Raw genomic sequence first — 13,850 nt, 5'->3', positions numbered from 1 at the left:
TACGATTTTCAGCATGCTTCTCAGTCTCATCTTCATGTTTTGGATCATGGTTTAAAGGAGAGCTGAGAGCAAATGCGCCACTAAAAATGCAGCCATGTCCTACAGAGATGTTTAAGGACAAAAGGGATCTTGTTTTACTGAAATTAGCAGATGAAATGGTTTCAGAGATGAGAAAAGGCAATTGGAAAATATCTGCCTGGAACTTAAGAAAAGTATACAATTCAGCGTCATTTCAGTGGCATAAAAGCAGCAGTATGAGCAGCATGAGACAAGTCATGCAAATTGGTTTGATCCAGGTCATTTGTAAAGGCAGCTCCATTATATCCACCAATATTTTTTTTTTCTCCTAAATTTTGAGAAACTGGTTGTTTATCAAATACAGAAACATGAGGCACTTAATACGACTACCTGATTAAAACGGTTCAGAGACCTTTAGAGCTACATCAAACTTCTAGGCTACTTTTTTGACACAATCCAATGGGATTTGTGTCTCCCTGGGATCAAACTGTGGATCTTTTGGGAATGTGTAAATCACTACACGATGAATCAAACTGCTAAAAGTGATTTTTCTTAGATTACTACAAAGATCTCACCTTCTTTTGGACATAAGTGTGTTACATCATAATTTGGAGCGCTGATATTTGTATAGAATTGAACTTTATCACTGGGTATATTATGAACACCAGCTAGTATAAAATGATATTATTTATTGTAATTATCATTGTGTTACACTGTTAAGCCCAGTGTTGCCATCTGATTGTGACTGACCCGTGTAATCTTGATGTTTATGCTGGCCAATCTGGCACTGAATTCTTACATTCTACCAGCATCTTTCCTTTCATGTTGGATTTTTAAAAAATCAATCAGATTTCCATTAAAGACAAGTACCAAGACTTCACTATAATTTCTTTAACACAAACAAGAGTTTTGCTTGGAAAACAAGGTGTTCCTTACAAAAATGAACAAATAGTCCAGATCTATATAAGATATGAGAATCATGTTCCATGCAGCTGGAATTCTGCAGCTACTGTAGTCTGATACCTCTGAGCTCTTCATCCGGGTTCATGTGGCCCTCTAACCAATAATATCACAGCGAGTGACCACCCCACAGCTGCCTGTTGGATTCCTTGAGGCAAGAGAGCGCCCAGTGTCTCAAAAAACATCCAGCACTGATTCTGCATAATCAGCAATATAATTTCCCTAGGGATTAATAAAGTATTCTGATTCTGATATCAGGCCATGTGCTGTAGTTGTACAATGGTGAGAATAAACATGGCAGTGAAAATGCTCTCCGGAGAATGTTGTTCGAGATGTTGGCCTCAAATTACTCCCTAAATCTGATAGACTTTTATGTGCAGCTCTACTATGCAGTGCCCAAGATCTTTATGTCCTCCAAGTCTCCTCGTGCCTGTTTTAGAAAGGAGTATGGTCTCCAACCTTCCTGCTGGGGTGTCTGTTTCAAGACAGCTGCTGACAGCTCAACTGAACACGATAAGTCTGAAGTCTGACAGCGAAGGATCTTTGTAGTCCGCACTGGTGAGCCGTGGCCTTTCCAGGCTCACGTCACATCTCGTTGTTGAAGTGAGATGGCATGTTTTACGCTCGGTGGGATGGATTTGTTCGATTGGCCGTCTTTTGGTTCTCCGGCATGTTGACTTCAGCATCTCCAAAATGTCCTGCAGATTACCACCTGACTGCTTTAATGCCAATCCCATCGTCTGTCCGCCTCGTCATCCTTGAGTGAAAGTTCTGCTGGCCCACAGGAACCACTCACCCAACAGCTGGCCTTTCATCAGGAAAGACCAGTTGAAGCTCCCTCTAACAGTATAACCCTCAGCACTATTTATTATGGGACATGTGCTATGGGTGCTTTCTTTTTTTTCATGAGATTTGACAACCAGGTATTATAAAATGAGCATTAATACATATTTTCATCTGAAGGCATTTGAAATCTTATTAAAAGTTATTATCATTTCACCAGTCTACCCTGAGTTCAAGCAACATTTTTGCTTCCTGGCAGTGCATCATGATGGCAGACCTAATGTGGGGCAGCATCATTTGCCTTTAATGGGACAGTTCACTGTTTTACCAGCAGGAGGACGACTTCAGAGCTGTGGATTAATGCCTGTACTTGAACAGTTATGTCCCAGGCTGAGGACTTGCTGATCAAATCTTGCTTGAATAAAGGTGTGCTTTAACATTTGTCCTGTCTGATTCTCACCAAACTTGGTGTAAATAAAGGAAGGAAATAGGAAATCACAAGATTAAGAAAAAACAACAACAACAAAAAAACTTGGAGGTTGCTACTCTTTTTCTTTTACTCTTATTAAATATGTGAACCAAAGGTGGGTAAAGTGTTGTTCTGCAAGGCGCTTCTGCAGACAGTCATAACTCTGCAGTGCTGTCATTTACAGACAGCTTTGTCTTCAGTGTTTTACACCAGTTTAACAGATTTGTAGCATTTACAGGTGCTTTTGTTTTTGAAACACTGATATTTCCAGTTTACCACACGTCTTCTTCATATGCATCGGCATGTTTACCTTTTCAAACAATCTGTGCTTGACATTAGGTCTCATACCACCAGGCTTCATGGGGGATTTGTATGGTGAAACTCATTCCCTAAAATGACTGGCTTAGAGCAACACTTGTTAATATTCCTTTCCTTGATCTTTGCTAATCCGGGCATTGCAATCATCGCAGTCCAGAAGAAACCTTTGGCTGAGCTGTCAGCTAAAGTTAAGTATTATGAAAGACATTTTGATGGGACTTCATTGCAAACGATCTCTAAGAAGTCTGGAGCCTTGTGACACAGGTGGCTGTGTGCACCTGCCTGTCTGCTGCTCATTAGAGAGGTCAGTGGTTATTCAGGGCCCTAAGCCAGCTGTATCCACATATCCTTTGCTCTGGCTGGTTACTTGAGGGCAGCCATAAACTACTGCTAGTCATAGCTTGCCGTCATCACCAATCCACACCTGTTTTTGACCCAATATGTGAGCTAAAAGCCTAAGCATATTACAGTAATTGGGAGGGGCATTTATCCTGTGGCCCAAGTTCAGTTTTTTAAATGGGAACCATGCATAGATGAAAATCCACAGACTCAGTAATTGAAAAAGGAGCACAATCCTTAATGAACACTCATTACAATAATATCCATACAGGCTGTTTTATGCTGCCTTGTATAAGAACCCAGTGGGGATGGGGTGGGAGTGGTTATCGTTTTTTTTTATGTTAATCAGGATACTGAAGTTTGTGGCTGATCAACATAGTCCCTTTGTTAAAATCCCTGCTTGTTTTGCGACGTGCGTCACTGGCGTGCAATAAAGACGCAAAGGCGCAACTGTAGCCCACTTCTTCTTTATACGTCCGAGCAGCGGACTCCGGTCGGTACTTGGAATAAACGGTATTTCTGCCCTCTGTCCGTCTTTATTATTAGCGCTTCGCTCCGCCCTCCTACCTGTAAATCTCCCCGCTCTCCTCTGGAGCGGATCTGACAGGCGCTCTCAGCTGGCCGCTCCGTGCCAGGGCTGCAGGGGACCGAATGGAGACAGCGATAACCACCCGAGCGCCAGCCCTTTTACGCAGAATTGACAACGAAAACGCCCGCAAGAAAACAGTCTTGTTCTCTGCAGTGACAGCTACACACCTCTAGAATTAAATTAGATTCATGTGCACTTTCTCCCCAGCTTTTCCAACCTTTTTTTTCTTTTCCAGTCCTCTCACATTCGATTAACGCTTCAAGAAAATGAAATCGATTCTCCGCCTGTGAATCGACAGGATACCTGAATGGAAGACGGCTAGAGGTCGACTCGCTGAGATTGGGCTGCAACAATTTTCCCCGGCGCTGTGTTTACATTAACCGAAATATCAGTGGCAGCCTCGACGGCTGCAAACGATGCCGTCTCTGCCATGGCATATTGCGTGAAAGAGCCAGAGAACCCCCTCGGAAGGAGAAGCGCCTAAGATTCGTCATTATTGCGGATTTAAATGCCTCTCGCCAAAGGCCACCGACCCGCTGTTTTGGATAGGTTCGCGTGTGCCGTGTCTCCTTCTGTCACGAACAAACAATTCACAGGCTTGTGAAAAACAGAAAGAGACTTTATCGGGTGGGTTAACATAATCTACAGCAAAGAGGGAGATTTGTTTTTATTTTTCCCAAGCAATATGGCTGGTGAGTGGGGCTGGGGACGCTGGCACAGGCTCTCCAAGGCTCCTAAATGCTAGCTGAGGCAGATGGCACGGTTCCCCATGGAAGCGACAGCTCTATGAGGACAAGCAATATCAATAATAACATAAATCCGGACTCTTCGATCTTAATATCGAGGATGGCAGACGTTGTCATCCCGTACTCGTCCGAGGTGCCCTGCGACAATAATGGCCAGCGCATGTGGTGGGCATTCCTCGCCTCCTCCATGGTGACGTTTTTTGGGGGTCTCTTCATCATTCTGCTATGGAGGACCCTCAAATATCTGTGGACTGTTTGCTGTCACTGCAACATTAAAAACAAGGTATGTCTGCTGGCCCATCAACAGTCTTTCTTTCTGAATTTGCTCGTACATAATCACTGATGCACATGCTATACACATCCTTGTGTATTTCTATGGCACTGACCTGACTTCTTGTTCTATAATGGCTTTCATAACGCAAGCTGCATTTCCCTTGGCTGAATCTGATGGTTTCCTTTTTATGTACATCTTCTGCACACCCCGGAGTGCTGTGCCGATTGAAGCGCCTTTAGAATGAATTCAGCATGATTGTTATTGTCCTTTGGCTGTTTACTACCTCCCACTCCTGAATGAAGGGGGTGATGTTGCATGACAGCTATGGGTGGGATGAGAGGAGAGCAGTTCCTTCATTTTATTTAGCTTTAGCAAAACACAAAAGTATCCTCATGCCATGTCAGCTGCTAAGTTCTCAGGTGAAAGTGTGGATTTCACATGGCATGCACTAGTTTTATGTAACCACGCATATGATCCTGCACTCCTAATGAAGTCCACTGGGACTTCTCATGGACATTAAGATTGAGATAGCGTGCCCTCTTCAATTTTGGATCCTTTCCCCCCTGCATTTATCCTCCTAAATGTTTACACTAGGTGTTTGTGCTGCACATCAAATATTTTCGTGGCATGATGAAGGTAACCTGTCTGCAGGACTAATATAGAAACGGTATAATAAGGGTGACTGCCCATTACTTTGCTGGGGGTAGATGAATCATGGCTGATTCACATTTGTATTAAAGGCAGCTTCATACGTGACTCACACACTTGTGTATAGTCCAAGTGGTCCCCTGAACAGAGGGGTGTTTTAAAAGTAATTCGCAGAGTGTGCAAAACACGGCTTACAGTATTTTATTTTACGATGCTTACTTGCCACGGGAGATATGTTAATATTAATCCAAAGAACAAATACAAGAAAGCAAGTGCAGTCATGCTGCCGATCTGTCTTCAGCGGTTTTATAGAATTTGGGGGGAAAGAGGATGTTTTTGTGTTGATGGACAGATAGAACAGAGAGTGAGAGTGATATCCTTTGTCCTTGATATTCAAATGAATGACCCTTCTCACTCCCACTGCTCTGCTATCATGTGTTTTTGGTGGACTTGACCCTTTCCTGCCTGTATCTCTTTCTTATAAGGACTGGTATAAAATGGGACATAAAGAGCTGCACCCTTAAATTCAATTAATGTTTATTTATTTTTTTTAAATATAGAGCCAAATCACAATCACAATACTGTTGGGTTTCTATTTATTTGGAAGCAAATTCCAATAATCAAATGTCTGATGAGCAAGGGCTTTACGGGGGTGGAAAGGAAGAACTCCCTTTTAACAGGAAGATCTCACTTGTGGAACCAGGCTCAGGAAGAGAAAAGTGTGTTTTACTCCTATCTGCTCCAAGGGAGAGAGAGGACAAAAATGTAATGATATGCGTCAGTGGTAAATAAATCAATGCTCAGTGTCTCACAGGAGTTGGAACCTATTACAGCATATCTATAGGATGTCTCAAAGACAACCGATCCAGCCTTAAATATGTGCTTTATCAAAAAGGAAAGTTTTAATCCTAATCTTAAAAGGTATCTGTCTCCCAAGTCCAAACTTGGAGCTGGTTCCGCAGAAGAGGGACCTGAAAGCTGACGGCTCTACCTCCCATTCTACTTTAGGAATCACAAGCAAGCCAGCAGTCTGAGAGCGGTGTGCTCCATTAGGATAATATACTGCTATGAGGTCTTTAAAATATGATGGGTTCTGATTCTTAAAAATTTTGTATGTGGAGAGAAGGAGTTTAAATTTGATTCTGCATTTAACAGGGAGCCAATGAAGAGAAGTCAATATGTGGAAAAAATATGCTCTCTTTGTAGTTGCTGTCAGTACTCTAACTACAGTGCTTTGGATTAACTGAAGGCTTTTCAGGCAACTTTTAGAATAATCTGATAATAGTGAATAACAGTAGTTTACCTTAGAAGTAACAAATGCATGAAATAGGTTTTCAGCATCACCTCAAGACAGGATATTTCTAATTTTAGAGCTATTGCGATGGTGAAAGGAAGCATTTTTAAATATTTGTTTAATGTGAACATTGAATAACATATTCTGATCAAAAATGACTCAGATTCCTCACACTGTTACTGGAGGTTACTGCCATCCACGATACGTGAAACACCATGTTTCTAAGATGTTTAGTTCCAAATATAATAACCAGTTATGTCTGACTTGAGAAGACAATTGGAGCTCATCCAGATGTTTGTCTTTAAGACACACCTGTTGTTTAACAGGTGTTAAAACAACTGGCTTTATAGAGAAATAAATAAAGCAGTGTTTTATAATTTAAATAGTATTGGTCCCAGTACAGAACCCTGTGGAACTCCATGACTAACTTTTTGTTTTTTACATAAACAAATTGGAGTCTACCAGATAGATATGATTCAAACCATTATAGTGTAGTTCCTTTAATGCCTATAATGCATTCTAGTCTCTGTATTAAAATGATATGATCAGCTGTATTGAATCCTACACTGAGGTTTAACAACACGAGCATAGAGATGAGTTCACTGTCAAAGGCAATCAGATCATTTATAACCTTCACTAGTGCTGTTTCTATGCTACCATGTACTTTAAATCTTGACTAAAACTCTTCAAATATACCATTCCTCTGCAAATAATCTGTTTACTGTTTCCACTCTTTCAAGGATTTTAGAAATAAGAGGAAGATTGTAGAATGTTCTATAGTTAGCTGAGACGGTTTAATTACAGCCACCTTGAAAGCCTGTGGTTCGTATCCTGTTAATAGAAATACATTTTCTACACCAGTATTAGCTGTCAGGATTCTGTCATTTAGTTGTGCTCATGGATCCTGGTGTAAGAAATGGCATCAAACCATATGTCTTCCCTCATACTTCTCACCATCCCGCTGAGAAAGTGATGAAAACAAACCATGCAAATATAATTAGGTATCCATCTTGTGACTGTTAGTCGGTATCTGTTTGCATCTTATATCTTGCAAATGAGGAGAAATAGCAAAAAATGAGAGCGTGTATCTTAGTTAGTGCTCGTACTTTCCCTTTGTTTTTGTGTTGCTGTGTGTGGAAGGCAGAGTCATCCCGTTAGGTGACTTTGATAGGCTTGACACTTGGCTGCTGAGGGAAAAGGCTTGTTAGGGGTATTAAGAAGGGGAAACTGGATCTGTGTTCAGCTGACTAGTGCAGCAGGCTAAGTTGGCATATGTCAGAAACAGGATGCATAGCTGGCGTGGTGGCGGTGGTCAGCTTTCTGTGGCGGTACTGGGAACCTGGAATCACGGGCAAGGAAACAGAGGTGGAAACTCTGAGAGAGACACAGGAGGAAATGGAAACGGGGGGTTTGAGGGTGATGAAGGGTTTTAGAGGGGGTGTTGTGTTACATACCTTGTGTAGTGTCCTTGTGTGCTCTGCTGTTGATACACAGCTGTATCCTAACTCTTCTCTGTCAGGCTTATAAGATAGAAGTGAAAGATCAAAGGATCGTACTGGAAGTAGGAAAAAGATGAGAAGATGTAGCGAAGTAAAACGTCAAGTGCAGTATTTTGGATTTTTGGAATTGGGGCCATTTCAAGTCTGCAAACCTGCGCTGTGCTGTTCTTAAAACGGCAAAGCTGATAGATGCACCTAAGAGTTGTTGGAAAAATGATCAAAACTCCGTAAACAAGCGATGTTTACAGCATTACCTCTGCCTCTCTAAAACAAGGCAATACGCTTGTATTCCACACTACAGAACAATACTTTATAGGTCTGGTTCTTCCTCCTATGTGGACTGAAAAAAAAAGAAGCCCAACATAAGATAATAATAATAAAAAAAAGCTATTGATGTTTCTGGCATTGTGCTGTAATGGCTATATTTATGGAATCATTTATCTGCCAGGCATTTCAGATTGCCCAAATGCCATTTTTAAACCACATATTTACTACATTTCTAATTTGATTTGCTTCAAGTTATCCTGTAAACAGCCGTTCTCTCGCTGCCTGGGTGAGCTTGATTATTCAATTCCCTTTTTACAGTAAAGACTTCACACAGTCTAAATAAGGGGTTTCCTAAGAAGGGAAAGTCTCACTCAAGAAAATTATAATGAATATGTATGACTGAGGGGAAATGTAAGCATACCCACTCAGAGGTACTGAAGTGGAGGACACTAAGGCCACGCTGACAGGCTTGTTAATATATAAGCCTGCTCTTTATTTTCCTCATGTAGAGTCCTGGACCGTTTTTTGTGGTGTGATGCTTCAATGCAGTATGGTTATCTAATGGTCTAGTTATCTACTCTGCATCATGCCACCTCCAGGAGTTCTTATATGACGCCTGTGTTATTTTGAATGTGTGAGGAGGAGGAGGCGTATAGAGGCTTTGCATTTGTGGCACCACTTTCTATTCAAGCATGAATGGCGCCATTGTCCTCTGTAGAAAGTGGCTCAGTGAAAACTGAGAAATCCTCGATCAGGTCTGTTCTACAGGTGAGAAGCAAATAAAATTATTCGAATGAAGTTTATGAAATAATCAAAATATTTATCGATTGATTTTGTGGTTATGGGCATAAATTTTCCTGTCTTTGAACAATTGTTGCTTCAGTCTGAGGGCAGGTTCCAAATGTGTCTCTTTTTATTTACGATCATAGTGTACTCTTTCCAGCTCCAGCAACCTAGGTCTGCATTTAAGAGGCAGAACATGGGGGCAGTATAAGTCATTCGCCATTCTTTTACAGAGTACAGTTTAAAACCCCATCTGTGACTAATGCATTTTGCACTTTGTTTGCTATTATTTTAACACTCGGGTTATGTTTTTATTTGCTGTTTGGATAGATTTAAGTGTAAGGGTGCACAGTGAGGCTCTAAATCGACCTGGTCACACTTTGAAAATAACTGTGTTTGCCTTAAAGTCCAGATACCAAATGCTTCAAAGCTCTTTTTTGTAGATTGTCTCCATGACCTCTGCAGGAGTCTCGTAACCATACAAGTGCAGACACAAAGCATATACTGTCACTGTTGGTCTGTTTACACAATCAGAACATTTAAAATTTTTAAAAATCTTTTCCCATGAGGTCAACTTTACTGTTAAACTGCTACTTCATTTACACAAGACTCCACAGATGTTCAGAAGAAACCTGGCGATGGACTTTGAGATGTAGAAACAGGCTTCTGTTACAATGCGATTTCACATCAGCTACACACCGGTATGAACTGACAGTACACAGCTGCTGTACGAGCAACAAAAGAGTGAACTGTCACGTACTTCAGTCCAAGCACCACACCACCCATTGTATCTCTGTGTTTTGATGAGACATATACACCAAATGAGGCTAAAAAAATACACCTCCCACCTCACCTCAGTACAACAGCTGATGCAGCTACCTTCAGCCTCCCCCTCATCCCCCTAAGGTGCAACATGCAGAGTTTTATGTTCACTTTAGAGCCAACAGCCATCAGGACTGTGCAATTGTTTCTGTCTAAACAGCCCAACGAGAACAGCGATGGAGCAGTGCTCCTCGCTCTGCATGTACACTCGACTCTGTATTTGCTTTGCTGTATCCAAATCTGATATATTTGCATGCTTTTTTTGTCCTGGGTCTACACTCTATATTTGTCTTTGTAGTAATGATGACAAATATTATACACTATTGTTTACTCATTAAATTACACAGCAAATATAGCTGTTTTACATTTGCGGTCTGACACATAAAATTTGTTTGACCCTCTCCGTCACCAGTGTTACATTTTTCTCTATAAATATAAATTCTGCTTTATGTGATACGGCATTTGTTGCTCATTTTTACATTACCGTGCAAAAATCTTGAGTCACCTGCTATTTCTTTAAATTTTGTCAAATTTTCTTGCAAAATCTTTCATATGTAATGCTGCTATTTTAAAGGTCGTCCCAATTATAGGAAATTGTAATACTGATGAATTACGTGTTGAAGTTAAATACTGTGCAAGTGTTGGGTTCAGCCCTAATTTATATATATTTTTATATTTTGTTTTCAAGGAGCAGTTCTTCAGACTTTCTGAAGCGCTTTCAAAGTTTGGACATTGGCTGCTTTTTCAGTCATCTTTAGTCCACTCGATGTACCTGGCCATCTTCAGAGGAATGTATTTTTTTCATTTGTTAAGCCTCTTAATACTGACCTCTGAATCGTTCACACATAAAACAACGCACCGATGGACCAGTGTTGTCTACACATAACAGACGACTTTGTAAAAAACCAAATGCAAATCTTTTCATGCATTTTGTAACTAGCACACTGTAAGACAAACACTTTAGTTGAACCTTAAAAAAGCCAAAGATAAAACAGTTTGCGAGGCATAAAATAGCATTTTTCTTTCCACTTATTTTTAAACCAACAAGATGATTCCCAAAGAGATGCTATGTGCTATTACCCAAAACTTGGCATATGTTGGCATGGTGTGCAGTGTGTCCTTGAAAAAAGTGAGGAAACTAGATAAGTGGAGGACAAAAAAGTATTGTCAATGACAATGATTGGCAATGACTTTATTTTTCAGAATCACAATAAAAGTGCTCCACTGTGTGTTTTTTCTATCAGTCATGGATTGGCCTCCCCAGGGTCCAGACTTCAACATTATAGAAGCAGTGTAGGACCATTTTGAGAGAGAAAGGAGCAAAAGGTAGCCAACAACAGCCAAAGAAGAGCTGTGAAGAAGCCTGAAGAACTATTCCTGAAAACTACTTAGGGAAGCTTTCTTGTAATTTCTTTAAGAGTTTAGACCAGGGGTGGGCAATCTCAGTCCACAAGGGCTGGTGTCCCTGCAGGTTTTAGATCTCACCTTGGGTCAACACACCTGAATCACATGATTAGTTCGTTACCAGGCCTCTGGAGAACTTCAGGACATGTTGAGGAGCTAATTTAGCCATTTAAATCAGCTGTGTTGGTTCGAGGACACATCTAAAACCTGCAAGGACACCGGCCCTCGTGGACTGAGATTGCCCATCCCTGATTTAGACTGTATTGTAGTAAAAAGGTGGTCATAGCATATATTGATTTTCAAGCTCATAAGAATTGCCCAAACAGTTTATGCCTCATATACCGCATTGTACTTCCATGTATGTTTACATGTTTCAATAAATAACTGCACCACTTTCCTAGCAAATTGTAATGAATGGCTCAAGACTCTTGTACAGGACTGTACAATGATTCAAATTTTAGCCTATTGTAGTTTCTTTTTTTAAATTCCTTGATATCAAAATCCTAACCTTCAGCAGGAGTAATAAATTAAAATAATTACATTTAATTTAAAATAGCCCATTTATCGTTGAAACCTTGAATTAAGCATGTGCTGTTTCTGATGTTTGCAACAGACAAGTGTCAACAGGGCAATCACAAGGCTATTAAAGGTTTGTTTTCCTCAATGGGAGTTTGATGTGTTGGCCAGACTGTGCTTGTGCATTTTCACTAATAAAGTTAAGGTTGAGAACGTATTTGGTCCTGAGGCTCCATCTTCTCTGACCCGTGTCAGTGTGTGGTTTAAGTTTTCGTGGTAAAAACATGATCAGAGTCTTAATAACTAACACTTGGTTGTTTAACGGTGGAACGGCAAATCTGTATTGTTTAAATCTGCTTTCAAACTGCGAGGAGAAATCAATCCAATGAGCCTCTCTAATGAAATATGGCAACCCTGGTGGATTTTAAATCATCCCAATGCATTTTCCATAATTGAAGATTGTTATTGATTTTTATGCACTAAGGCTTAGCTTTCATTCTAAGGAATTGATGAAAGATGAGTCCGAACCCCACCTCAGTGTTTCCGTGTCTTTGGCAACATTTCCCCGTATCACAAGGAAAAAAATATTCCACGGCAGAGGAAATGAGGTGCGCTGGTGCACTCTTCGGTGCGCCTTTAAGCAGAATAGATTGTTGAGGTGCCTGCAGAGAGGAACTGTTGTGAGCCTGTGTATCCCTTGCTCTTGGCAACAGACCAGCTGCATTTTGCCAGAACAGCATAGTGCACACACCCTGCCATCAGCTGTCGCTCTCACTAACCCCGGCCTAACTTGGCCCAACTTGGTCCCCTTCAACCCAAAGCTTATGAAAATCCAGAACTAATTGAAAAAATACATGAAAAAAACAAACCCTTTCCTAAAGAGCTGTATATCTGCACACATGCACAAGTGCACTGAAGGCATGCGTGTAGGTGGACTATGTTCTTGTGGCAAGTAGCTGAATTGCACGCGTCTTGTCATGTGTTGTTGACACTTGCGGGAGAGAGAGCATGCCTCACAGCTGTCCCAGGGCAGAGCGTGACCAGTTTCCACTCCAGCTCACATGCCTATTCCCAGCCCTTCTTTTCATAATCATTAGCTGGCTACTTATTTAATTTGAATTCTTTGTTCAGTCTATAAGAAGTCAGAAAAATGCTTCAAATTGGCAATATTTTCCAGAGCAAGGATGACCTCTTCAAAAAAATATCCAGTCAGCTATGTTAAGAAGGAAAGCAGAAATTTTCCTTCATAGCTCACTTAAAACCCATTAATCTATTTTTAAGATCCAGCCAAAAAGAAAAAGACATAAGCTGTGTGGAGTTTAGTAAAAATGTCTCACAATTTTAATGTGCTTTTAGATTCTGAGCAGATGGAGAAATAGATGTTGTACTTGAGCAGCACACACTAGATTTAACAAGCTTTTACAAACTGGCTATGTTCGGTATCACTGATTAACCTTCTTTTCTCATACTCCTCTAATGTGGAACATGTGACTCATGAGTTATTATCTAGTGAAGATCCTCCCTGGGCCTGAAATGATGGCCATCTAGGGACAACTGTAGTTTGCCACAGGGATATATGTTAATCCACAGACAAGAAGTGGCCATATATCAGGCTGGACTATGTATATCATGGGATAGACAGAGGTCCCCCGCCCCCCTACACCCAGGGCCGCCACTATGCTACCCTGCTGTCAGGCTGTTATGTCTTCTTTGGCCAGTCTCTGAACTATTAAAAGGACATCCGTGCCCCAGGAAGCATTCAAAGGTGAAAGGTTAGAGGGGCAATGCGTACCTGGCTCCACAAGGGCGAAGAGCATTGGGATGATATTTCTAACATTTTCAAAGTGTGTGCGATACTGTCTTAAGCCACCTTATCCTCCTCCAGTCAAACTGGCAGTGGAAACGCATTTGCATATATCTCTGCTGGTTGAGACCTAAGCTGGCATGGGAGGCCTGCAGGAGGGAGATAGCTAGCTAGTACCTGGCTGTCCTGCTGGTTTACAGCTTATGGTTTCTAGTGTTTAACGACTTCTCTTTTTCAGCTGTAGTCAAACGGCTCAATGTCAGAGTTTGCATTGGTTGGGTCTGCACGACCTATAGTCAAGTCGTAGAAGTCAACGT

General features: G+C 41.1%; 1 protein-coding gene across 7 annotated transcripts in view; it reads left to right on the top strand.

Annotated features, from left to right (window-relative positions):
• The first annotated feature begins 3,396 nt into the window (after positions 1–3,396).
• Positions 3,397–13,850, top strand: part of kcnma1a (potassium large conductance calcium-activated channel, subfamily M, alpha member 1a) — a 158,341-nt gene continuing 147,887 nt past the window's right edge. For 2 of the 7 annotated variants that reach the window (XM_085427990.1, XM_085427989.1), the window contains exon 1: positions 3,399–4,505. In XM_085427990.1, coding sequence (XP_085284116.1) covers positions 4,215–4,505 — 291 coding nt within the window. In that variant the 5' untranslated portion in view covers positions 3,399–4,214. Of the gene's footprint in view, positions 4,506–13,850 lie in introns of all 7 variants that reach the window. The other 5 variants (XM_085427991.1, XM_085427992.1, XM_085427988.1 and 2 more) reach the window with 4 other exon arrangements.

Source organism: Rhamphochromis longiceps, linkage group LG13 (genome assembly GCF_057381845.1).
Source record: "Rhamphochromis longiceps isolate RC_006_pf linkage group LG13, R_longiceps_female_GT1.1, whole genome shotgun sequence".
NCBI lineage: Eukaryota > Metazoa > Chordata > Actinopteri > Cichliformes > Cichlidae > Rhamphochromis > Rhamphochromis longiceps.
Note: the sequence above shows the minus strand (reverse complement) of the source record. Positions and strands in the feature narration are given on the sequence as shown.